This window comes from Podarcis tiliguerta (genome assembly GCF_965153285.1).
Source record: "Podarcis tiliguerta genome assembly, chromosome: 3".
Classification (NCBI taxonomy): Eukaryota; Metazoa; Chordata; class Lepidosauria; order Squamata; family Lacertidae; genus Podarcis; species Podarcis tiliguerta.
Genome location: NC_139536.1, coordinates 21272671 through 21300459, shown reverse-complemented (window position 1 = coordinate 21300459; position 27789 = coordinate 21272671). Strand labels below are relative to the sequence as shown.

Here is a 27789-nt window from a genome sequence, read left to right as displayed (position 1 = left end):
CCAGCCTGAATACTGAGATCCAGCTCTGAGGGCCTTCTGGTGGTTCCCTCATTGCGAGAAGTGGGGTTACAGGGAACCAGGCAGAGGGGCCTTTTTGGAAGTCACACCTGCCCTGTGGAACGCCCTCTCAGCAGATCTCGAACAGATATGACAACCACGTGATTTTTAAAAGACATCTGGTGACAGCCCTGTTCAGGAAAGTTTTCAGTGTGTGATTTGTGTTGCTTTTACTATTTTTTGTTGGAAGCCGCCAAGAGTTGCTGGGGCAACCCCAGATGGATGGCATATTTTTTTATTTTTATTATTGCAAGCAATAACGGCTTACTTTCTTGGATATGGTAATGTGTTTAGGGAGGGTAGCTGAAGGTGGACTGGGCAGTAGAATTGGCTGGCATGTGAACTGTGTAACTCACAACTCTGAAATGAAGCTCAATAGGGGAGAACCAACAAAAGGAACAAATACACAGCATGGAAATGTGCCTAAAAGATGCACCTTGCTATGGGGATAGCCAACATAGTGCCCTTTATATGTTTCTGGACTTCAGTGTCCCTCAACCCCAGCCAGCAGGGCCTGATGGAAGGGATAGGGCCCACAGATTGGTTACTGCTAGTTTATTACACCAGAGTCTTCTCAGTAGGTTATGTAATGTGTCTTTATACTTTAGCCCTATACTGAGTCACACCACTGGGTCTGTCTAGCAGAGTACTATCTATATCAAGGGTAGGAAATTACAGGTCTGGGAGCCAAATGCATCCCCCTTGCCCCAGCCACATCCTGTACTAAGCCTTGCTTCATAGGCTTGAGTGCTTTTGCCTGGATGGAGAAGGGAGGGGTGTGTGTAGAAACTAGGCCACTGTACAAAAGTAACATTCATATTCATTGCTCTGCCCACTTCTGCCCATCACTTGCATATGGCCCCTGGGAGGTTGCCAAAAACAGAAAGTGGCCCTCGAGCTGGAAAATGTTTGCCACTCCTTATCTATGTTGCCAGCGACTGTGGTTAAAGCAGCTTCATAAACTCTTCCAAGTCTAGCTTTGTATTCCACAGCTCTAAACCACACTTTAAAGAGGAGAATGCCTACATTTAGTCACAGAATCATAGTTAGAAAGGACCACAAGGATCAAGGTTTCCCAAACTTGGGTCTCCAGCTGTTTTTGGACTACAACTCCCACCATCCCTAGCTAGCAGGACCACTGGATGATGGGAATTGTAGTCCAAAAACAGCTGGAGACCCAAGTCTGGGAAACCCTGATCTGGTCCAACCCCCTGAAATGCAGGAATCTTTTGCCCAACGTGGGGCTCAAACCTATGACCCTGAGATTGATATATTTAGCTTACAAAATCAGCCTGCACCTCTCTGCAGTGTATCCTACCCACAGTGGCTACTGAACACCAAAAGTGCTGGAGAAAGAACTAGAAAGAGGCAGCCAAGTGAAGAAACATTTAGTATGTTTGCTCCTGAAAGTGTATTTTTCCTTATTTCTCCATTGTGAAAGGGGGAAAACACGTAGGAAAAAATGAAGTATGTTTTATACACAAAGAAAACTGGAACATTTGCAAGTTTATTTGTTTGCATAAGATGGGTATAATTAACCGCAAACAAACTTCATATCGATCGCTCAACGATACGGTCTATTGTCCAAAAATCTGGCAAAGAAAATAACAAATATCAATTGGCTGAAACCAAATTATCCATTATCTCCTGTTATTCCCCCAATTTCTATGCAGTATTTACAAGTAAAATAAAACCTACGCAGAGCTTCGATGTACAGTGGTGCAGTGGCTATGAAGATTATGGGCTTTCTGAAAAGCAATCATATGCTAAGAGACTGATGTTTTCACAGAAAAATATACATCTCAATTAAGGCTTTCTGCAAAGCCTGAAGGCTTTGACTGTCAACACACCCACGTGGTCTGGGGCTGTGCGAATTCTGCACCTCCGTAGGAGCCAAGAGAAGCGTGAAATCTGATTGCTGATGCTGAACTTGGCAGGGTATCAGTGTTCATTTTATCCCTAATGGCTGCTGTGAAAAGCTTGGAAAACCTGAACTCCAGAAAACATCCTGGATTTTCAAGGATCAGAACGTTTCTGGGGATATACACACCCTAACCCATGTCTACTGCCGTTTGCCGCTTTGAGGCCCATGGCGATCACTCACACCAAATCTCTGTGCTCTTCATTCCCCTTTTAATCAATCCCCTGCTTTTGTTCAATGATTTCTGAGTTTTCGAAGCAAACAGTGCATACAAATATACTTCACATGAATTTATTCTGCAAAATTCAGGTCACCATACCGCATACCTAGAACTGTTTCGGGGGCTGTATGTGTCGGTATGCAGGGTGCGATGGCAAATGTGTACACTGATCACACACGGCCCTGCATGAAGCAACAATCTTTTACAGTCATTTTAGCAGGTCCAGCAAACTATATAAAATCGCTTCGGGGGGGAAAACGAAACTGCTTAATGTCAGATGATTTTATACAATTATACAGTGAAGAATCCGACTTTCAATTTTATTTCTTCCACCCGGATAATAATACATTTAAAAACAGTATTTCACAGTCACAATATTACTAGCAGAAACTGGAGGTTAATCTTCATCTGATGAAGAATGTCCCTGTCGTTCTGTCCTAAGTTTTTCTGCGTAGAACTGGAAGCTCTCCTACAGCAGATCAGAGGAAGAAAAGAAAGTTAGGAGATAAACTAGCATTTTGGTGTATATGCTAAGCAATTTGTGCATCAACCCAACCTGCGAATATCTAACTGTTCTACATCTGTTTTCCTAACACTGATCAAGAAAAAGAAAAAGAAAAAGGCAAAGACCAATATTATGCTATGGCTTAGGCAGAACTTGACTCTACACAACTTGTGGAAGACTAACTTAAACTTCAACAACAGTGATACATACCTTCCATATAAATTCCCTTGTAAATATGAGCAGCCTTTGCCAACCGGGTGCCCTCTATAAGTATTTTGAACGGTAACTTGCATCAGTCCCAGTCAGCACTGTCATACACCATAAATGAGCCCCCTTAGGCATGAAAAGTTTAGATTTCTTTTCTGCCGCAGAATATTATGAACCTCCCAAACATGTCTTGTAGATAACCTAGCTCTAACCACAAACCACTACTAATTCCAACTTACATGAACTCATTGCTACTTGGCTTTTGTAGATTCTCCTTCTAAAGTAACATACTGAAGAAGTTATTTCCACAGTTTTAATGCATTTGTTCCCCTCAATTAAGCAGATTTACAGAGGGGCCAAGGTTTGTGTTTTTTGTTGGCAAAATTACGAAAGATAAGTCAACCTGCCTGAGAAAATTAGTTCCTATGTTTTACATTTTCATCCTTACAAATGCTATTTGGAGGGAGCGGGGAATGTTCATGTTTAAAAACTAGCAATTAGCTAACACCTAAACCCGTTCTGAACTAAAGCATGCGGAAATCATTTAAAGTTTAAATGCCAGAGATAAAACACTCCAAGGATGCTTGATAAACTCACACCTCAACATGAATGCCCAGTAATGATCTTATACTTTAAACACAATAGCCCCAGAAGGCTTCCTTCTCCCACCAGTCAAGTCTAACGCCAAATTAATACAATGCCACAATATATACAGCACTTCATTTGTAGACTCCTCTGAGGGTTTTCTGTGAAGCCTTAATCCCAGAGTAATTAAGCATGCCACTTGTTTTATTAGCAACACACACACACACACTCTTCCAGAGGTATTTCTTTGAAAAATCAGTAAACACTCACAGGAGGTTCAGTGAAAGGAACAGGCTCTCCTGCATTCTTAAGGAGAACTGCCAAACGTTTCAGAAATAGCTCATCTGGGTGCAATTTCTCAGCTTTCATTTCATCATACAGAGCTTTTGCTGAAGCCACATCCTCATCTAATGCTAAGGAGGGGAGAGAAAAAAAGATATATACAGAAGAAACCATTACAGGAGATGAAACAGTTTACCAATCAACCAGAATGCATTATGCCAGAAATTTCTAGTTCCACTCAATTCATAAAGACTCAAATGTGTTGCTCTGCAGTAATTTCCAACCAAGTAGACCCGAAGTAGAGAGAGATGCTGGCTTTAATCCATGAATTACTGCGATAAAATGAATAAAAGCTTCACAACTGTAGAGTAAATTTGCCCCTTGATGAATTTCTGGGGATGACAAGCAGCGACGGCAAGGCTGAGGACTCTTGCGGCTCCCACTGCAAAGAAGGCCTCAGAGATAAGCCCACTCCCTGTACCAAGTTTGAGGGGGGGAAGTGGTAGTTTCGTCTTCCAATTAACATTCTAAGGTAACAGTTTACTTTTCCGCATGCAGCTTTCTTAGTGTTCATTTGAATAGTAAGAGTCTGGCGCAAATGAAACAGACAAAGCTCATTTGAGATCAGTGTCAATACACCCTTTAAACCTGCACTGCCCACAGTCCTGAGGGGTCTTGAATTTATTCCTTCATGAAGCCATTCCTAGGTCTGTGGCATCAGTCAACGAGTGAGAGCGCCACATTCCCTAATTCGGCGAGGGGAAAATGCTAAAGACTGAGTGTCCCTTTGGGTCATGAGCAGCAGCTTTTGATCATTAAATTTAAATTCTTGCACTTTATTAACTACCTCCGTCTTTGAGGATACCCTCATCACTTTCAGTTATGCTTGGAAGTATGCTCACTACCTTAATTTGTTTAGATCACTAACTGATTACATGAGAAATAGTAATAACATCCTACTGACAGCCTTGAGCTGAAGGCCACAGACTTGCAAGCTACTTAAACAAGGAAAAGGAAATAATCCCGAAGGTGACACATATGCTCTGGGAAGATCTCTGACACAAATTCTTTTGACTGGCCGTTAAACTGTCGTATGTGGACAAGCTTGACACAGGGGTCAGCAAACTTTTTCAGCAGGGGGCCGGTCCACTGTCACTCAGACCTTGTGGGGGGCCGGACTATTTTTTTTTTTGGGGGGGGGGGGAATATGAATTCCTATGCCCCACAAATAAACCAGAGATGCATTTTAAATAAAAGCGCACATTCTACTCATGTAAAAACACGCTGATTCCCGGACCGTCCGTGGGCCGGATTGAGAAGGTGATTGGACCGCATCTGGCCCCCGAGCCTTAGTTTGCCTACTCATGAGCTTGAGTGAACCATGTGGGTTGCACCTTCCCCAATGCTCCCCCCCCCCCCCCAAGCTGGTAGGACTTTGGCAGAACCTTGTTCAATTTTACAGAATACAAGCATTATACCAATTCAGTGTAACCCAACTTCCTTTGTTAACAGAACTGTGTTCACATGTAACACAAATCATAGCTTAGGAATAACCCATGGACTAGCCTTAGTGAATTGTCCATCTTGCATGCATCTCTTTCCTCCTGCGCAGTTGGGAAGAGGGCTTTGGCAGAGTTTAGTTTCTTTCTTTCTTTTTGTGCTATTACATTCAAACCAAAGGTTGATCTCACAAGCCAGCTTTGTAACCCAGGGTGTGATGCTGGTTTGTTACAAAACTTACCAGCGTTTGTTTTAAACTGCAACTCCTGGTTTTGAATGTAATGGTCAGGATTCTGCAAAAGGGAAACCAAACTCTGCCAATGTCCTCTTCCTAACCACCCAGGAGAGGGGAGCACACAAGATGGCCACTCCGCTAATGCTAATCTATGAATCACTGAGCCAGGATTTGCTTTACATGTGCTCGGTGGTGGCACCTTCCCTGTGGAACGCCATCCCATCAGATGTCAGGGAAATAAACAACTATTTGATTTTTAGAAGACATCTGAAGGCAACCCTGTTTCAGGAAGTTTTTCATGTTTGACGTTTGATTGTGCTTTTAATATTCTGTTGGGAGTTTCCCAGCCAGATGGTCGAGGTATAAATAAATCATCATCATCATCATCATCTGTTATATGGGAAGCAGAATTACACTGACTCAGACTCTTGCCCATCTAGCTCAATATTCCCCCCTCTCACTGCCAGTGGCCCTCCAGGGGTTCAGACAGGAATCAGGAATCTTCCTCAGCCCTACCTGGACATGGAAGAGGACTGAACCTGAGATTTATTTGTAAGCAGAGCATGCAAATTAGGGTGGCCAATTGCTACCCCACCCCCAGTAGAGATCCGTAACAGCAAAAAACCCTGCTCTCCTGCTTGCTTGAGTGACAGAGCCACTAAGCAGGTCTTTTTGCTGTACTGATTTTCATTTCATTTACCTTTCTGGTACCTGCCTTCCTAATAAGAGTTACTTAATGCTATACATGGGGAAAAATAAAAAGCTTATAATCTGTAGAGATGCATGTTTCAGACCCCTCCATTTGTCAAGGAAAAGCTTCCCACTCACAGCTGCAAGTGGATGAGTCGCTTTCCAACTGTGGGAGGCTTCAGAACCTGCGCAAAGTGATGGTTTAATGAAGGTATAATAGAAATTGTTAACTTCCCATTTCTTTAAAATAGAAGTATCTATTGTATGAAAAAACAATAAAAGGAAGATGTAACAGTGAGATTATGTTTAATGGACCGCACAACAGACGTTTTCATAGTATTTCTTTATTCTTGGAAGACTAACAATTTGGGTTTTTCTTTCTTTTTTCCCTTACAAGCCTTGGACACAATCTCAGGGTTTTATATACCTGATGAGAAGGCAGAACAAAAACCCCACAAATTCAAATAGCTTTGGAAAATAAAGTATGCATCCTTCTGGTTCTAGAGTCTAATACAGTGGTACCTCAGGTTAAGTACTTAATTCGTTCCAGAGGTCCGTACTTAACCTGAAACTGTTCTTAACCTGAAGCACCACTTTAGCTAATGGGGCCTCCTGCTGCCGCCACACCACCGGAGCACGAGTTCTGTTCTCATCCTGAAGCAAAGTTCTTAACCTGAAGCACTATTTCTGGGTTAGCGGAGTCTGTAACCTGAAGCGTATGTAACCTGAAGCATATGTAACCTGAGGTACCACTGTATCTCCATCTTCCATATACCTTAGTAAAATTGAAACAAAAGTATCACCTCGAGCACCCCCTCCCTTTAATAATGCTTCTGTTTGGCTTCATGGGCTGGATCCAGACTAAATTATTTCTGATCTTAGTTCCCTTGAAAACCAATGAGAAGTTGCAAATTTGTCTGATTGATTTCAATGGGACCCAAGTTCAAGAAACTCAGCCTGGATCCAATCCAGTGACCACCCCCAGTCTCCTGTACAGAAATCTGAATTAAGGAGAAAAAGAAATGAAATTGTAAAAATGATATAATGATTTCAACAAAGTTTGCTCTTTGCCTCCTTACCAAGGTGAAATGTCAACTGGGCTCCCATGTGGCTTTTCCCAGAAGGAAGCCATGTTGTACTGGGTGAATTTGAGCATGTTAGCTTTTTTTTAACCAACTGATAAAAAAAAAGGCATTTAAGTATCCCCGCCGCTTGGGAGCAATTGGGTTGCCAAGGAGATACGGCATTTATATATACACACTGCTGACCTATGAGCTACCATTGAGCTGTGCCTTCCTTACAGGTTTGTTAAAATGTTGTTTTCTTTGTTTGCTCCACATCATCAGCTGCTAGGTAAACTCCACCAGTACCACTTTTATGTAGTTTGTCATTGGCTAGGAGTCCTAGCTCTCATAGAACAATTTGTGACCTGAACAATCCTTAAAACATCTACTTTCTAAAGACCTCCAGCTTTGACTATGAAGTTCGAAATGCTCAAATTTTACATTCCTCGTACCTACGGGACCACCTCTCCTGGTATGACCCGCGGAGGACCTTAAGGTCCACAAATAACAACACTTTGGAGGTACCAAGCCGCAAGGTGGTTAGATTGGTCTCAACTAGGGCCAGGGCCTTTTCAGTACTGTCCCCGACTTGGTGGAACACTCTGTCACAAGAGACTAGGGCCCTGCGGGACTTGACATCTTTCTGCAGGGCCTGCAAGACAGAGCTGTTCCACTAGGCCTTTGGTTTGGACTCAGTCTGACCCTTATGTTTCCCTCCCCTTATGGTTTTGATCTATGGGCCACTATCAAAATGAGGCTGCATTTTAAATTGTATTTTAACCCGTATTTTAATAAACTGGGGTTGTTGTGTCCCCCCCCCCCCCCATTATGTTTTATTGTAATTTTATTGGTGCTAGCCATCTGAGCCCAGCTCTGGCCACCGAGGGTGAGGTATAAATAAATTATTATTATTATTATTATTATTATTATTATTATTATTATTACGTGTTGGCAAACGGTCTGAAATAAAACACGTGGCATCTTACCATGGCATTTCATAAGGTAAGAGCAAATCATCTTCCTATCTGTGAAGTCAGGAACTAGATCCAACAATGTCTTGATTTTCTGAACCTAGAAAAAATGAGAGGCACAGAAGCAGACTTTTGTTATATAATATCAAAGGAGAAAGAGCTTGTTCATAAGAATCAAGGACTAAGGGAAAAGAATATGCTATGGTCACGACCCAGAGGGATGTGTCTGGCAAGATTTTCAGGAGATAAAAGGTTGACTGCTCTCAAGAAGGCAGGAAAGAAAAACTTCCCAGAATCCTTTGCTCCTGCCTTGTCATGGACCAAGGGATGTTACCTAATCCAGTGCCTTCATGACGGCAGAAATAAATCAACAAGAAAATTACTTAAATACTGGCTAGAGAGATGGTTGGACCCTTGGCGGATAAGTAGATTGCAGGGTTGATCTAGAGTTAGGGGTGAACAGGGATGTAGGCAAGGAGAAATTGGATTGAGAACAGTCTCCCCACCATAACCTTGGAACTCATGGAAATCCAATGAAGCAGAATGTTGAGTTCAGGACAGAGAAAAAAGTACTTCTTAATGCAATGCATAGTTAAACTATGAAACTCATTCGCACAGGAGGCAGTGATAGCCAGCAACTTTAATAATAATAATATTAATTTATTATTTATACCATGCCCATCTGGCTGGGCTTCCCCAGCCACTCTGGGTGGCTTCCAACAAAATATTAAAATACAGTAATGCATCAAATATTTAAAGCTTCAGATGTCTTCTAAAAGTCTAGTAGTTGTTCTCTTTGACATCTGGTGTGAGGGCGTTCCACAGGGCGGGTGCCACTACTGAGAAGGCCCTCTGCCTGTAACTTGGCCTCTCGCAGTGAGGGAACCACCAGAAGGCCCTTGGCACTGGACCTCAGTGTCCGGGTAGAACGATGGGGGTGGAGACGTTCCTTCAGATATAGTGGACTAAGGCCATTTAGGGCTTTGAAAGAGGATTAGACAAATCCATGGAGGAAAAAGCCATTAATGGCTACTAACCACGATGAAAAAAACGAAGATCATGGCCACTGGTCCCATCACCTCCTGGCAAATAGAAGGGGAGGAAATGGAGGCAGTGAGAGATTTTACTTTCTTGGGCTCCATGATCACTGCAGATGGTGACAGCAGCCACGAAATTAAGAGACGCCTGCTTCTTGGGAGGAAAGCAATGGCAAACCTAGATAGCATTTTAAAGAGTAGAGACATCACCTTGCCAACAAAGGTCCGTATAGTAAAAGCTATGGTTTTCCCAGTAGTGATGTATGGAAGTGAGAGCTGGACCATAAAGAAGGCTGATCGCCAAAGAATTGACGCTTTTGAATTATGGTGCTGGAGGAGACTCTTGAGAGTCCCATGGACTGCAAGAAGATCAAACGCATCCATTCTTAAGGAAATCAGCCCTGAGTGCTCACTGGAAGGACAGATCGTGAAGCTGAGGCTCCAATACTTTGGCCACCTCATGAGAAGAGAAGACTCACTGGAAAAGACCCTAATGTTGGGAAAGATGGAGGGCACAAGGAGAAGAGGACGACAGAGGACGAGATGGTTAGACAGTGTTCTCGAAGCTACAAACATGAATCTGACCAAACTGCGGGTGGCAGTGGAAGACAGAAGTGCCTGGCGTGCTCTGGTCCATGGGGTCACGAAGAGTCGGACACGACTGAACGACTAAACAACAACAAACCACGATGACTATGCTATGCCTTCATGGTCAGAGGCATGGTCACAATGACCTGTTTTTTGTACTCTTCTGTTTTATTGATCTCCTACTCTGTTGTTTGCTCTATAGCGACAGCACCCACTAGAGAAAAGTACTGTGGTTAGTGTAGCTTCTACTCTTTTAATGGAGCTTACACAAAGTAAGTTCTCAGTGGATTGTATCCTTAGAAGCTTGGCATGCGAATTCTGCTACAGAAGAAGCAAATATGTAGTTTTCAAGTTTCATGCGCACTTTTGGAACAGGGCAATTACTGGCACTTAAGCAGAATACCACTTACCAAATAAATATTTCATGCACCGTTTTCCAAAATGCGGGTCTTATAAATAACAAAAATGCACTGTTGAAAAGAACTCCCCTCCCTTTCTCATATTAAAGAATTCATAAAAAAAAATAAAAAAGCAGTGAGAACAGTATGTTGGACCAGGTGGGCCTGATCCAGCTGGCTCTTCTTAGGTTCTGATGAACCCATCATGATAGCCATTATTTGCCCAATGGGAATATGTGGTTTAATTATGTCCTCTTGTTGGAATATAGAGACCCTCGGCTTTCATTTAACGATTAAGTGGCAAGGCTGTAGACCTCACAATTAACTGAACAATTTGGGAGTGTCACCATCAACCAATTTCCCTAGATACACAAGAGGAGATCTTGTCCCCCTTTTCAGAGTTGATGACTGTGAAGGCAGAGAGTCAGGTTCTATGGCAACATCCTTGACAGAGAGCTTTGACTAGTGAAGATGCTAGAAAAATATGGGGGGGGAGGGAGAGAGCTGACATACCTGTCCTGCTTGCTGGGTTGTCTTTGCAAGGAAAGCCACCAGAATCTTTTTTTGTTCACCTATTGCACTGCATCTCTTGAAAGGAAGAAATAGGGGAGGGGGAAAGAGAGAGACAGAGAGAATTAAATGAGCAAAAGCAACCGTAGGCTCTTGATAAATAAAACTACTGAAGGTGAAAACTTCCAATTAGAAAGGTTCACAATAACCAGCACTATATTATTATTACCAAAGGCCTTAATAGTCGACCACTTATTAAAAACCTGCAGAAAGGAAAACAAATGGGGTGCCAAGGCAATTCCTCCCTTTCTTTTTCTGTCCTTGGCACAATAAGCATTAGGCTTGCTCAAAAAGGAGGGAGAAAATGAACAAATGCTTTAACATCCCACAGAAAAGAGATTTAGGACTGTGAAAGAAAGAAAGAAAGGAAAAAAGGGGGGGGGGGACACACACTATTCCTCTCCAATTATTCTGCCAAGCATTCACAAGTGAGCTAGGGATCATAAGGTTAATTATACATTTAATAAGGTGTCAGGGAGATAACTGCTCGTTTCTTTATAAAAATTAAAATGTACAAAGCAAGTTCTCTTTAAAGTATAATTACCTACACTTATGCATACAAAAGGACTGATTTCAATCTCTCTATTTTATAAAAGGCTTTCTCTGCAACAGACAGCCAGTGCTCAAGAGACAAAAGTTAAACTCAAAAAAAGTTTCTGTGACAGACCTGACAAGTCAAGTGTCTATCCCATGTTGGAAACTATAGAGTTTCTTTAAAAAAATAAAATAAAACCTTGATTAAAAAAAATCAAGTATGTCAGACAATATTTTAGTTTATGCTCACAGATGTCATCCTTGCATGTGTGAAAAATGCATACTGTTTCCCACCCCTTAGAAAGAGCTTAAGACACTCTGTCAATGCGAAAGCCTCCAAGTATCAGCCTACTCCGCTTTGCAGAGAATGTATACACAGGAACACACTGAATTACTTTATAAGCAGATACCGGAGACATCCGTGAAGAAGAACTAATTCAAAACCCCACTAAGAACACACAAAGCATTTAATGCTTCCTTGTCAAATTCTCATAGATCCAAATAAAGTTTATCACTCTTCCGATGAATGGCAAAAGTAAACCAAGCAGAAATCCCAGAACATCCTTTATTCTATCCTGCTTTTCAAAGAATTGCCAAAACTCAAAATAAACAACTGTTCTATGAGGGACAACTACACACACACACACACACACAGAGAGAGAGAGAGAGAGAGAGAGAGAGAGAGAGAGAGAGAGAGAGAGAGAGTCTGAAGAAATATGCAGTGTGGTAACAAAATGTTTTCAAAGGAACAGTTTGTCATACATGGGGCATATGGCAGAGCAAATAACAATCTATAAAAAGAAGGCAAGAAACACTGACCTTTTTTTTTTTTGCACTCAAAAGAGTATAAGCCATAACTGTAGATATTATCTGATTTTGGACACAAGCAACAGAAATGTGGAACTGGGGATCTGAGTGGTACGTAGTCTCAGACTTCACTTGTAGCACTCAGGAGAGGTTTTTAAGTGGACTGAGAACCTTTCTGATCCAGTGTGACAGATCTTTACCTCCTGCACCCCCAAAGGCCAATGTTGGCAGGTGCTGGTGGGACCACCCACCTATCAATCACCTGATGCCATAATGGCAACAGGGGACCGGTATCTGGGTTGTCCCCGTGCATCAGCTGTTGTGCAGAGTGTTCCATCGCAGCAATGCACTCTATGTGGAGATTCCCTTGTATTTCATCTGGTAATTGCAGTCTAACCCTCTTCAGACATTCAATGCAGGGAGCAAAGATGCACTATACCCATATCCCCATTTCAGACAATGAAACACCCAGAAACCCACCCAACTAAAAGCAAGTACTTTGTCACAGTTTACTTCTGCAGGAACAAATTCACTATTACAAGATGTTGTGGTGGCGAACGGACGGCTTTAAAGGGGTGTTAGATAATTCATGGATGGTGCTATTAAATGATGTTGGCAGTCTGCTTCTGAATACCAGTTGCTGGGGAACATGAACTGGTGGATGCTTTGGGGTTAATGTCTTGCTTGCGGGCTTCCCAACAGTGGCCACCCTTGAAGACCTCCCAGTGTTAAGACCATGACTGTCACTTGGGTAGATTCCATGGAAGTGAAGCCTTTTGGTACAGTTCCTATTCACTAAACATTTCTCTTTCCCCAAGTCAACGTAAGGTGGTCACTTTAAAGCTAATGGGAATCATCAAACTTATGGAGGTTCATTGCACCAACAGGGTACCATATTTAAACACATTAAGAAATAACTTTTCCTTTACATCCGAAATCTAACAAGATCACCTTTACCTCAAATGCAAAAACCAACCAACCACCCCATGTTGTTTTGTAACAAACATGTGTTGCAACTTCTGTCTTCAAACCTACAGATAACAGGAATGGATCCTGTGACATTTTATATACACGTGATGAACTGATGCGCGATCATCACCACATGGTTCCTTTTGGGCCCAGAAGATGGCAGGACAGGGGCAAAACGAGCCGGGGAACACTTCTATGTGCTCCGCCAATGAGCCCAGGGTCTGGGAGTGGAATACCCACACAAAATGGTCACCGCCTGAAATTCTTTTAAAAGGAAATCTTCTTTTTAGAGACACTTCAAAGCTGCTGAAACCCAACAAGATTCTTCACAGGAACAGAAATAAACAGTTATTATAAGCATCACTAGTAAGCTAAGTAAACTGGGGTTTACCATGAGATTACAGTGCACGTTTAAAATGGATGCATCTCTTCGATTGCAAAAAAAGACACCCCAAGCATTGCATTTATGGTTTGCTTAATTATATAAGCAGTAGGCAAGGATCAAATTTCACCACTACCAATTTCACACACCCCCCGCCCCGGATGCTACAAAACCTCCTGATGACTAAAGAGAGGGTTTTTCTTTCCGTTTACCCTTTAAAGTACTTAGCAGCTATGCAAGAACGTAAGTGAATGTAGCAGTATTTACTATCAGAAATTGGTAACAAGCCTCAATTTGACACAGGGAGTCTACACAAAAGCAGCAATCTGCAGGATCATTGTGACTGTTTGACTGCCACCTGCTGGGAAAGACTCCCGGCTGGAGCCTGTTTGTGTACACTGCCAATGGCAGCTCTTATCACCCATGGTTCATTCTGCATATTTCTCTGCTTCCTATTTAGCACTGCTAAAGTGGTACGAACGCTGTCGTCTCGCTCCCCGAAGATTGCCAATTTTTAAAAGAATGAGGCAGACAGACCACGGACCACTAGAGACGTGCATTTGTCAGTTAACATGCCAGTGACACACAACCAAACGGAAAGCAAACACAGCTTCTAAAACATTTAGAGGCTCCCAGAGAGAGATTTGACTGCTTAAAAGAAGATGCTACTACTGGATGTGTGTGTGTAAATAAAAATAAATGCCCACTATCAGTTTGAAAATAGTTGTCAGTAGAGATAATGAGTGTTTACCTTTCTTATTATTTGTGACCTGCTTTTCAGCCAAGCCTTAGCCCCCAAAGTGGTTTATTGCAATTAAAGTTTATCACAAAAAATGCAGCTTTGGTTTCTTCTCCTGTTTTGGCATTTAAGCTCCCCCCCCCCCCCAAAAAAAAAGCAAAATGGGGAGCTGCTTCCTTCAGCAGGCAGAAGAAGAAGGGTACACACTTCTACCAGGGCAGCTGCAACATTACAGAGGCATGTTTGTGAAAGAGGAAAGAGAATGTTGCCCTGCAAGGACAGACTGCTAATAAAACGGACACACTGTTCAGTGCAAAACATGGATACAGATTACGATTCGCTTAAATCCTCATTCCCTTGTTTCAAGGCATTTCGGATTAGACAAAATAAAATTATTGCTTCCAATCCACAGCAAAACAAAACAACAAAACTCTTAATACATGAAATCAGCAACTGTAAATTATGACAAATTAAAAGTATCTTTGCCGCATCCTGTGCATGACACTTTTGTTTTTATTTCTTGCTTTTCTTTTGATGCGGTCACAGCACGACAGTCCTCTCTCCTGATATGTTATTACCTCTAGAAGATGCCTGGCATCGTCTGTTCTTCCTGCATTTATATACTGAAGGAAAAGGTCTGTCGCAGGCCGATATATTCCAAACTGATGGGCCAACCGTTCAGCCATGGCACTAACTGCAAAAATCAAAAGAAACATGTTAAGTGATTAATTCCGGCTTTAACAAAATATATTGCTACAGCCTGTTTTAAGTAAAACTGAAAGCTATTTAGCGATGTTTCTGCAAGAGCAAGGCAGAAACACATAATGCCATTGACTCAGAGGCTTGGAAACAGCCATTTGTTTGGTTCCAGTAGGGAAGTTCTGGCTCTCTCTAACTTTTAAAAGTTGCATCCGGTCAGTATCTCTGCACTGACAGAAGGCTATTTGACCCAATGGAAACAGCAGAATGGGGAGGGAGACTATTTTCAGAAATCCCTCCTCTTCCCACAATCTACCTCAGAGGTTTGGCGATTTTTTTTTTTTTTTTGAAGCAGTGGGAGGCTGCAGGAAAGAAGAAGAAGAAGAAGAAGAAGAAGAAGAAGAAGAAGAAGAAGAAGAAGAAGAAGAAGAAGAAGAGTTTGGATTTGATATCCCACTTTATCACTACCCGAAAGAGTCTCAAAGCGGCTAACATTCTCCTTTCCCTTCCTCCCCCACAACAAACACTCTGTGAGGTGAGTGGGGCTGAGAGACTTCAGAGAAGTGTGACTAGCCCAAGGTCACACAGCAGCTGCATGTGGAGGAGCAGGGAAGCGAACCCGGTTCCCCAAGTTACGAGACTACCGCTCTTAACCACTACACCAAAGAGACTTCTCCTTTTCCACTGATGGATGCCTCCAATGGATCAAAGAGATCAGTGTCAGCAGAGGAACACCAGATGGAAGCAAACATAAGAAATGTGCAGGCATAGGAATGTGCAGGCTAGTCAAAAAAATTTTGGCCTAGTGATTCCTATGGACTCCTTTTGCCAGGCTAACTTACGTTTTTCCAAAGCTGGCTCCAGTTTGTCTTCCAACAACTTTCTATATACAAATGAGATGCTTGTACTTGGGGAGTCAGCAAGCAGTGCTCCAGAGGTAAACATGGTCTCAATGTATTCCACAGCAACATCAGGGTTATTGCTGGAAGAGAAAGGGGTAAAAAAAAAAAAGTTGCACTGGTTTAGTTTCTAATGTAAGAGCTCCTAAACCAATAAAGCAGGTGCATGAATGTTTTATTTTATTACTACATTAATATTACACAGAGTAGCGATGTTAAAAGTACCCATGACTCCATTCATGCAGATATTGTCACAACACAAAGTGAAACAAATTTATGGCTGAATGCATAAAGTCGGCACTAACTCTGTTTCTTTCGAGAATGAACTCTGACCTGTTCTATGGCTGAATAACTCTGCCATAAATGCTGCTTTTTTTAACGGAGCAAAGATGACTGCTGGTTAGTTACTTCTGAAATAATAAAAGGGCAAAAATAAAACATCCAGGGACAACCTCTTAATAATTAATGCCAAAGCAACCAAAGAGTATTTTTTTAAAAAATATTAAATTAAATATTTTCCTGAATTTTTCATAGCTGTCTTTTTGGATTCAAACACAACAAAATTAAATGTGAGACATTTAACAGCTTTGTCTACACACTTTTCTCTTTGAAGGATAATGCAGCATGAGATAGCGATGTGTAAGAAATAAATAGAACACTTTATTGTGCTTTTGGGGAAAAAGTTCTAAACACTCTGGAGCCTGGTTGCAAGACAATTTTCATGGAGAGATACATTTGATCAAGGATCTGTGCCTCAGGTACTGGTAGCTGCTACAGGTTTGTAATGAGTTCAGAGTCAATTTCCAGTCTGAAGAAGTACCTGAATGCCTAATAGGGCAGGATTTTCTCCCTAGGAGTTAGCAAAAACATGGCCGAACTTGTTGATAAAAATGGAATCTGAAGAAGCAGTTAAGTATGCTGGCAAAATTGTGCTTGCTACACAAAAGAGTAGAGTTCTACAGAAATTACCGTATTTTTTGCTCTATAAGACTCACTTTTTCCCTCCTAAAAAGTAAGGGGAAATGTGTGTGCGTCTTATGGAGCAAATGCAGGCTGGGAAGCTATCCCAGAAGCCAGAAGAGCAAGAGGGATTGCTGCTTTCACTGAGCAGCGATCCCTCTTGCTATTCTGGCTTCTGAGATTCAGAATATATTTTTTTCCTGTTTTCCTAGGGACGTCTTGTGGTCTTGTGCATCTTATAGAGTGAAAAATACGGTATTTTGTTCTTCCACATGGCAGTTCCCTTGTACTTCATTTCTCATGGAAGACTAATGAGAGAAACCTGTGTTTAAGCTCTTGTAAAAGTCTCCCTAATAAGATATGGTCTGAATCACTCATAATGAAGTTTGAGCACAGTATGTAGCTTTGGGCAGTCTAAGGGCTTGCAGAACTGAATTCTCTCTGGCTGATCAATGTCTGAAAACAGTATGCCTGGATTTGGAAATTGGCCTGTGCAGGTGGCTTGCAATTCTATCTGCTTTTATCACACTATTTCAAATTATCCTGTGGCTCTTTGGCATGGGTATTTTCACCAGACCTACCTGCCTCAGACACGGATACCCGAGACATAATATAACTCTACAGAGCTGCAAAATTGGAGAAAAAACAACCGAGTCTACTGGTAAGACTGGTACGAAGGGAAAAACCAGAAAACAGGGCAGAATCTCTACAGAGAATATCGGTAAAAGATATATTTTGAGAGGCATGTTAAAATGTGCTCAGTGAATGGAAATCCCCTTCCATACATACCAAAACGAAAAATAAACAAAATGCCATCTCACTATTTTAAGCAAAAAGCACAGAGAAAAACTCTACTGCTGATGTTTTCGGGCAGTTAAAGGGCAGGGAGAGCTCATAACTGGAATGCACCTTTTAATGTTTCAAAACCTTGCGCATATTCTTTTAAAAGGAGGTTTGAAAAGGTTGTCTAAAACGTTTCTAAAGCCTTCATTAGAAAATTAGGCACCTGAATTTATTTCAAAGCCAGTAAGAATCTGCATGTACAGCACATACCTTTATAACTCTGAAAAATCACACATGCATTCTGCTCAATTTTAGGGGTGCAAAGCAAATTTAAAAGCACATTTAAAGTTTATTGATGCAAAGTGAAAACCTTCTATTGGCTTTGTGGAAGTGTGCATCGTGCTGTGAATTAGAACAGTAAGAAGAGACTTCAGACACCAGCCTAAGTCGAGGCTCCGTTTAAGGAGGCAGAATTTGATAAGCGCATATGTTGGACATCATTCACCTACTCAAAGTTCACTTATCCAGTAATAACCTGCCAGCTTCTGCAATTCATTAAATGGACTCCAGCCTCCATTGTTTCCAGGATAAGAAATCTCAATGGCAGCCAATTCTAGCATCCATTTAACTGTTACGAAGGGAAAGATTATTGATATTCAAGGCAACCAAGGTCACCATACTGCCCCTTTTCTTGGCTTGTAAAACAGAAACAATAATCACTGCAGAATTACTTACTTCTTGATGTGAGCCAACACTGTGTTATTGATGTAAAGCATACGCGACAACTTAAGAGAGCCACTGAGGTCTGCCATCATCTTCTCAACTGTGGCTATACTCTCCACATCTCCCTTCTTAGCCAAAGCCTGAACAAGTCGAGTAACTGCCACCGGAATGGGCACCTTGCCACTTTCAATGAGTGCCTTGAGAGTAGATATCGCATCTATTCAGAATATGGAAAAGTAAAAAAGAAAAGTCTTCATTCAGAATGGAAACTTGGGCCTTGGCCTATTATATTCCATATATATATACAGTGGTGCCTCGCAAGACGAAATTAATTCGTTCTGCGAGTCTCTTCGTCTAGCGTTTTTTTCGTCTTGCGAAGCAACCCTATTAGCGGCTTAGCGGATTAGCGCTATTAGCGGCTATTAAAGGCTTAAGGGATTAGCTGCTAAAAGGCTATTAGCGGTTTAGCGGCTTAGAAAAAGGGGGTGGGGAGTGGAAAAAAATCTCAAGACTCGCAAGACATTTTCGTCTTGCGAAGCAAGCCCATAGGGAAATTCGTCCTGCGAAGCGCATCGAAAAACGGAAAACCCTTTCGTCTAGCGGGTTTTCCGTCTTGTAAGGCATTCGTCTTGCGGGGCACCACTGTATATATATTTAATCAACAATAGGGAAAAGAGTATAAAATCTCCCTAATCCTATCCCTTGAATTCAGTTGGGTTCTTTTGTGTGACACCTTAAGAAAGCAATCATCTTTGCTGTTGTGCATTTGCCATGGAAGCCTCATACTGGTGATGTTCTACTAAGCAAGATGGAGGAACTGCGGGTGCGTAGTTCCCATGTCTGAAAAATTGGTCAACTGCCTACAAGTGAGGGTTGCACTCAATCTGGAGGGGCACAACTCTGTCACTACAACTGGCTAGGATGCATTGGTAAAGGCATGCATTTTCTGCAGCAATGCCGTAGACTTTTTCCTGTTCATTTTCAGCTTTTAAACCCAGCATATAGCCATGGTATAAATCAGGGGTGGGATACCTCTGGGCCCCTGAGCCATATTTCATCTGACTTTCTGGGTCCCCTCCCAACCACCAGCTGTTCAGTGGGAACAGCTGAGAGGAGAAAGGGCTTTGATGTTTTGCAAACAATACAACTGCAGTATCTGCTGAAAGTAGACCGAAGAAGAGGGGAGAAAAATGTCAGCAGAGACCTAAGCCTTGTATACCTTGCAAACCATACCAAAAGTGCTGACACATTTTGAAAATGCACACATGCAATTTTTGGAATGAACCTGCATTTTGAAATTAGAGCTTTTGAATAACTGTAAGGCAGAGCTTGGAGTTCAGCTGTGCATTGGCACTGTTTGCTTTTGGCCTATGGGAGACCTTTTTAAAGATACAAACAAGCGGGGGGGGGGGGGGGAATCTACAGAGAAAATGGGAAGTGAAACTTTATTCCCAATTAAATACATGCCAGTTTCTATGAAAAACAGGTTAGTGTGTGCATGTTTGAATTTGTGTGTGTGGTTAAGGGTGTGCAATTATGTTTGGGTCTGGTCTTGCTGACTATTAGAATGTGGAAGTATCCTTTCCTGCCCAGAACGCTTCTGTTGGAGAAACGTGGGACAATCTCCACCTGAATATTACCCTGTGTCTTTTTAACTGTTGGTGGTTTGGTTTCCTGCTCTTCGCTTTACTTTTAATACTCTCACAGAAGAGTTCTATATTTGCAGGTAATAATCAACCTAACTTTTGCACATTTTTTTACATTGCTTGTCATTTGTTGGGGCACACATTTCAGTTTTGGGGGCTAGAGATGATATGGTTGTGGCTGTGCAACATCACAAGAAGCTATCAAAATGCCAAATGAATAGGAATCCCAATTAATGTCTTTTTGCAGCCTAGTAACTTTAAATGGCAGACATCTTCCTGCTCCTACTGTCTGCTCTTTTGCCTACTATGTCTTGATGAACAAGTCCTTAATCAAAATCTATTTCCTGAAAATCTTGACTTGTGCACTGATGGTTTTAAAGCTATGAGCATCCTTAGTCAGATTCCTCAAATCTGGGTTTACAAGCTGCTTGTAAATAATTGAAAATGAAAACCAAGCTTCTAGCATCCATCCAGCCAGCCCCCTCCAACTTAGCTAAGACCTGGCTAAGAGCCAGCATGCATAAGATTGTATAATTTGTAAAGCACTGGAAGTGTCCACCATGAAACACCATGCAACTGAAGATGACAAATTTTAAAAGGTAGTAAAGAAATATGAATTGGCAAGGATGAACAGGAGGATTTCTTTTAAGAATATATAAACGAGACTGCTTTAAGATATTCATATATGAATAAACTTGCTTGTTGAAAATGAGCAGCTATATTTACAATCACTAGTTTGTGCATATAGGTTATTCTAAAGGATTACATACAGGTAGGTGTTTCAGTTTTCCACTTCGGGATGAAAGAGGGTCCTGTATGTTCAAGTAAACTTATTCATGAGCATGCACTTGCTTTAGCATTTTGTTTCAAGCCACACACTAGTGAAAGTATATTTTTTCACAAACGGGGGGGGGGGGGCACTTGAAATTTCAAGTGACAAGCTTGAACTGAGGCCTACCAAGACACAGTAATGTGCATTTTGGGAGCTATTTCCTATATGGATGTATACAAGAGATTTAACCAGCTGCTTCACTATTCAGGATTCTAGGTCAATAAAAGAGAGAAAGGGAATTTTGCATGGCCAGTATAGGGGAGGCCTAGAAGATGAACCCAAAGACACGTAGTTATGGCAGGAGCTTCTCATGTTCCACATGTCAGAGGATACTGCCGGGAGCAAACCAGGACATGTGTTGGTGTGTTGCTGGAGCAGTGGGAAAGCCAAGTGCTAATGTACACATAGTAGGCAGGATTCAGGAGAGAATAAATAAAGGCAATGGAACACAAGATGACTCAGCCAGCAAGTTCAACGCTTGGTGCAGGAGCTGAAGTCTCTGTGGCATGTCCTTTATAGTGGCTGCTGTTAGGGATGGAGCAAAAATGAAGAAGATACTAAAGAAACCTCAGTTGAGCAGAGATTCTCAGGGAGCTATCCCTGACAGCCTCTTCTGAAGCTGCTCTGTGATCAGGATAACTTCTCTGACATGTGAGGTCTTGGTTGTTGCTTTGGGAAAAGGGCATGGAGCCCTGTTTAAAACAAGGAGTTTCTAGCTTTCAAATACATTTTTAAAAAGCAAAATAGGCACATATACAGCAAAAAAAATATGATGATGTTCCTAGTTTTTGCTGACTCTAGTGGGCAAAAAGGAAAGAAGTCAAATACAATGTAAGGCTACAACGCCTGGGCAAGTAAAAAATGAAGGATGCTGTCAGCAATAAGAGAATGAGGAAGGGGAAGGCACTGAAGTCAGATGGTGTGATGATCAATTCAAAATGAGCTGTCGGGCAGAGAGGGAGAAGCATGAAACGAAAGGGAATTTGCAAACAAATATGACTGTTCAGTGGCATGTGAAAATGCTGAATCTCCAGCACACTTGTTCGGCTTCTTTTAATTACTGGAATTAAGCCATAAAAGGACAGATTTTAAGTTTACGTAAGAATTTTAGCAGAACCTCCCGATATGAGCTTGATTTACTACTCCAGGCCCTCAAAACGAATCTAAATCTGGAAGGCAAAATAGGAAGAACAGGAAGCAAAGCAAGCAGCTTTATGACAGAGTCTTGGCACAATTTTGACTCTGTGTTTTATATGGAGAACATATTACTATGTACAATGTAATGCACTCACTAACAAGAGAGGTAATGACGCTGAACTTTTGGTGAATAGTCCTCATGTTAAAATGACATGTTATACTTTTAATAAATATTCACATAAGCAATGAAACACTTAGCAATCAGCAGTTATTCCAAACAGTTCCAAATCTTGCTATGTAAAATTGAATGTTAACTGCCTAAATCTGCATAAGCTTCAGTCTTCTAAACCTGAACTTCAGAGGCTTTGTCCTGGTAAAAACATCACTTTCATTTCTTTGCAGCACCTCCAAGTTGAAGACAAACAACATGTGTGGAAGAGAAGGTTGCAACAATAAAATGGTCCATCGTTGTATTTTCAGGCATTTATTTTGCACAACCAACACTGGTGTTTCCGTACAATGTAAGCTTAAAAGGAGCGCAGAAGCACAATGTAGGTTTCTTTACTGTTGGTATTGCAAACTATTAAAAAGTATTAGATTAAGGTTTTTAAAAAATCAATATTATAATCATTTAGTGCACAACCATGCACATTTAACACTCAATTTAACTCACTTGATATCTTGCACTACCAACACAATGTGCGGGAAGAAACTGCTGGGAATTGTTTCAGATGCTCTAAAGTATGTTAATTTCCAAGCAAAATGACTTGTGCTGTGAATTTTAACGCACTTGAAAGCCTGTACTTTCTCTCGTTCTGGAGCACAAATTTTGCATGTCTGAAGAGCTGTGATTCATCTTAAGAAAACCCATCTTGTGTTAAATGGAACGGAAACTGGACTAAGTGGTCAAATGACAAGTACATTCATATTCAAGCTGTATTATAAATGCATGTACAGTAATTTACGTCTCTCAGCTACCACAAAAGGCGCTTGATAAGCAGGTAATTTGCTAAATGGACTCCTTTATCCAAGTATTCGAAGGGCGTTACAAGAAAAATCTGCAGAGGCATTAATGTGACGTAAAGGTCAAGCATTGTGACATACCTTTCAAATAATCCCGCCTAACTTGCGTTATGATGAGGAGGCTGCTGGCAGCATCGTTCAGCACGAAGCCCTTGATGTGGGTCTCAGCGCTAAAAGAAGCAGACATTTAGAAAGGAATTACTGACATGCTTCTGATACGATAATAAATGGTTGAGCACCAAGGTGAAATTATAAAAACTACTGTTCGTATGTTAAAAATATTGCCGCAAAATATCGACCTGGAGACAGCTTTTGTGTTATCCTGTCAATGGTTATAGAAGGATAATTTTTTTGTGCATTCTGACAGATGACAAAGTTGGAAATGAGCAACAAAAGAAACAAAGTACAAGATTTTTTTTAAACAATCGGTTCAGATTCTTGAATGCTGACATATTAGATGACGAAAATAACTGCATGCCCAGCATTGTTCTGCTGTATCCTAAGCGGGATACTTCCCCCCCCCCTCTTCTTTTTAAAACAGTCACCATAATTATAAAATGTAAAACTATTCTTTCTGCAATAAAAAAACGAAACATTTATTTTCAGCACTGTATATTTTAAATATAAACTAAAGGGATATTATGAACCAACACCGTATCATTTGGTTGATTTAATTTTCAAATTTCTGTCATCTAGATGCATACAGGTTTTTTATAATAAAAAAAAACCCTCAACGTATTGCTTTTGCTGCCTTAAAACTAAATTTCATAATTCATCAGTTCTGCATCCTTTAGAAAGCAAGAAGAGGGGAAAAGGCGGAGGGAAAGCATCCCTGGGTCTGAAGCATCAACAAGAACTTGGCTTTAATAATATTGGTTAAAGCCTTTCGAGAAACATACACTGAGTGACTAACCAGAAAATCCTTTTCTATTTTTCGACTGCGTGCCTTGAAATGCCCTCAACATCACTAATGAAATTCAGACTTTCCTTAATATCTCAGGATAACTTTACAAGGTTCATTTTCTAGGTTAGAACATCTCCGCTGGCCGGAGTGTATGTAGGGCTGCCATTTGCCATATCAACAATCAGGCTAAACCACCATGATCATCTTGTGGCAAACAACTGAGCAGCCTACCTACTTGAAGTTACGAGCTGAGCGGATTGGGAGGTAAGCAGGGTCATTGCTAAATTATTCTCATCAATCCCAAGAAAATCCTGCATTGAGTTCACAATATAACTATCCTCTCAGTCACTTTCAGCCTCTGGGGCCTTCAGATGCAGTCACTGGGCTCAGGATTTTCTTACTCTCCCAACCAATCCCCTTAATCTCTGGCTAAGCACCTATTGCTCAGTTCCGCTTCTCCCCCCCCCCTCCCCGCCCCCTCTTTGTCCCATCTGTCAAAGCCCTTAAGTCAACAATTCATGCATGAGACTGTAAATTACATATAACAAAGGATTTACTTTCTCCAATCTTCCAATCTTTAGTGTGATTAAATAGATGTTAGCCACTATTACAGAACTAATCCCTCATTCCAATACTACTAGATTTCTATTTTAGACCCATACCTAAAATTCATCAGAATTCTAAAAGTAGGCCTGGGGACTGACTAAAAGCATCTGAAAACTAAAATTTTCTTAAAGCACTTTCATTTAGTTCTTTCCCACTCTGCTGTTAGATATTATGGTTTTTTGTTTTTTTTTAAGACAAACCTACCCCTTTACTTAAAATGTAAACACAAAAATGAGTTCTGACTTCTTATTCCAGCTCCACTGGAAACAAGGCAAAGCAACTCCAAAATGACCTCAACTTGGATTTCTCCTTTCAATATAAAATATTTTAGCTTCTCTTCTAGACTACCTGTTGCCCCAGAATTTGTTTAACAACAGCAGTGCTTTATGTATAGCAGGCTTAAGAAAACAGCACCAGGAAGAAGCATTTAGTTTTGATTTATTTGACCACTTTAATTCCCAGGGAAAGTTCCAACCTCTACTGATGTGTTGGGAAGGTGTGAATTTTTATGACGTTTCTATGGGAGAGAGAGAGATATGCCAATCAATAAATGCTTATTATAAATTATCTATTGATATTCAACAACCCAAAAGAATAATCCTTATTAACGAATTAGGTATGTGATCCTGAATATCTTTTGTTCAGATATACACTATGTACTTGGGTCTTAAATGACGCCATGGCAAAGAAAGCTCAGCGTTCCTTTAAGTCTGCCTTTTTAATCATTTTTGCTAAGAAAAAAGGCTGAGCGCTTCTTCAAGCATTTATTTCTCAGTTTGTGTCCCTATACTATCCTGGTTCAGTTGTAATGCTATTATGGGTTTGAATTACATGCATGAGCCTTTGGTTTGTACTCTGCCCCCAACTCCATTCTCCAGCACACCTGCAATGAGATTTTCCATTTTTGTTCATTGTGCTTTTCTGTTAATGTATACTTTTGCATGTGACAGGTTGTTGTTGCTGTGTGTGTGTGTATATATATATATGTGTATATGTGTGTGTGTGTGTGTGTATATATGTATGTATATATATATGTATATATATGTATGTATGTGTAAATATATATGTGTGTGTGTGTGTGTGTATATATATATATATGTATGTATGTATAGCTTTTTAATATTTAACTTATTTAAGATAAAGCTGTTCTATATTTTGTTGCACACCTTACGAGTCTTTTGTGGTTATTTGAAATTAACCAATCTAATTATCAATAAAGACCCGGGAACTCTTTGAACTCAGTTTTGACTTTTTAAAAATATAAAAATATTTTTGAACGTATCATGTTTCCAAAGTTGGCTTATGTTGTTGCTAGGAAAAAAGTCGAGCGCAACTCTCTCAAAATCTACAACCCATATGTCCTCCAGCAGTATGCAAATGAGATGGCAGCAACCCCAACAAATGGATTCAGATCACCTGCCTGCTTCTGTCCTTTTTCATTTAGTTGCATGCACCATCATTAAATCAGGCAGTGATCCTGACAGCCTCTTTCAAGTGCTTAAAATGGTCTTGTATAAAATGGCCACTTTTGCATCTCATGTTGCACAACTTTTGGCATTCGTGGCCCTATCTGCACATGCAGAAAGAAAAGGCCTTCTTTGATTTCACAGCCCTGTTGGATTATGACCAAAGTTTTTTGTTTGGCTGCTTTTGACATCTTCCTTTTTGCCCCTAAGATAATACCTAATGCCAGGGATTTTTTCTTCTACAGCCTACATATAGTAGGGGGATTGAAAATGAGAGTTGTCATGGTGTCCTCTTTTTTTGCTCTTCAAAATATGGCAACCCTAGATGATACAGATCTTGGTGGACCAATAATCTGACTTGGTATAAGACAGCTACATATTTTCTTATGCAGGGCTTTTTTTCCAGCCGGAACTCAGTTCCAGCACCTCTCAGGTAGGCGCCATTGCCATTCTAAGAGAATGAGGGAGGTGTTCATGGTGAGTTCCGGCACCTCTTTTTCTTCAAAAATAGCACTGCCTAAAGTTACACTTTTGTATGCCTGTTGTTTTTGTCCATGGAGTTTTGTCCCATGGACTGCAAGAAGATCAAACCTCTCCATTCTTAAGGAAATCCGCCCTGAGTGCTCACTGGAAGGACAGATCCTGAAGCCAAAGTCCAATACTTTGACTAAACGACTAAACAACAACAACAAAGTTATACTACAACTTTGAAAAACTTATGAAATATATAGTGATGCTAGGCAGAAGAATGACTGCTATGTTTATTTTTTAAAGCTATCTTAAGATAAGATTTCTGTGGTGAAATGTTGGCTTATCCCAGAATGCATCACAAACAGCTTTTAAATCAAACATTTACATACGTTAAAAGTTCACACATAAATATAATTACAAAGCAAGGCCTTTAGGTATGGCCAGTTTTGTCACATATTTCCACTGTGAAAGAACTGTATTCCTATAAGGTGTAATTCAGTTGAATAGTGACTGACTGGCACATGCGACATGGGAGCGAAATTTAATGCACAAAGCTGAACTGCCCAATTCACTGAATGGCACTTCCTAATCGTGTGATTCTGTCAGTGCATTCGATAAAAAGCGACGCCTGTAGCCTTACGTGCCTGGTCTTGGGACTTCACCAGGCCATTAAAGGTGAATGGTGCTTGGATAATGTGTGCATTTGTTAAATTGTTAAGTGTACAAAGTGTGTGACTGGGCTGTGATGCATCATTAGCTACAAAATGACCCGATGCCAAAATGCCAAGCTCCCCCCCCCTTTTTTTTAAAACTTATGACATGCAACATATTGGAAAGACCAATGCATTTTGCTACTTTCAAGTAAGGCCATTTTTCTATTAGGAAAACATAAATTTAACCTGAAAGCAAAGACTGGACTGGTTTTTATGCAATGTTACAAGTGCACAGATATACAAGAATATAGAAAAAAAAATCCTTACATGTTTTTTACATTGATGGCTTCTTCAAGATAACCCTTGCTCAGCAATGCTCTTATAAGAAAGGCGTATGCAAAGGCTGGAAGCACATTACCCTGCTCTTGTGCTTCTTGTAAAATTTTGTATGCCACTGCAAAGGAAATTAAAACAAAACAACTGATGTGTCAACTTATACTGAAGTGCCACAGAACAGCAATTATATCTCTCTTTTTGGAAAAGAAAGAAAAATATAGCATCTGAAACAAATCTATTCCTTTTTTCTTCATATATATCTTAAGAGTCCAAAGCTTTATTTAAGAAACTGTCTGGTTTCTGGGCTGAAATTCTTTCTGTGTAATTGTTTCTTTAAAATACAAAATCCTTTCTGAACTTTTAGCAACCTAAATTCAAGTAAAAGAAGAA

At 40.8% G+C, this 27789-nt stretch overlaps 2 protein-coding genes across 3 annotated transcripts in view; both read right to left on the bottom strand.

The window, feature by feature from the left end:
• ABCG5 (ATP binding cassette subfamily G member 5) overlaps positions 1-27789 on the bottom strand; it is a 180715-nt gene that overhangs the window by 54526 nt on the left and 98400 nt on the right. The gene's annotated exons all lie outside the window — the stretch shown is intronic.
• Positions 2257-27789, bottom strand: part of LRPPRC (leucine rich pentatricopeptide repeat containing) — a 117443-nt gene continuing 91910 nt past the window's right edge. The window contains exons 30-38 of one of the 2 annotated variants that reach the window (XM_083432940.1): positions 27391-27517; positions 23045-23133; positions 18338-18542; positions 15803-15942; positions 14840-14955; positions 10774-10848; positions 8253-8337; positions 3766-3908; positions 2257-2667 (exon numbers count right to left, since the gene is read on the bottom strand). In XM_083432940.1, the coding sequence (XP_083289066.1) occupies positions 2596-2667; positions 3766-3908; positions 8253-8337; positions 10774-10848; positions 14840-14955; positions 15803-15942; positions 18338-18542; positions 23045-23133; positions 27391-27517 (1052 nt within the window). In that variant the 3' untranslated portion in view covers positions 2257-2595. Of the gene's footprint in view, positions 2668-3765; positions 3909-8252; positions 8338-8712; positions 8876-9209; positions 9385-9962; positions 10849-14839; positions 14956-15802; positions 15943-18337; positions 18543-23044; positions 23134-27390; positions 27518-27789 lie in introns of those variants that run through there. The other variant, XR_014509401.1, reaches the window with a different exon arrangement.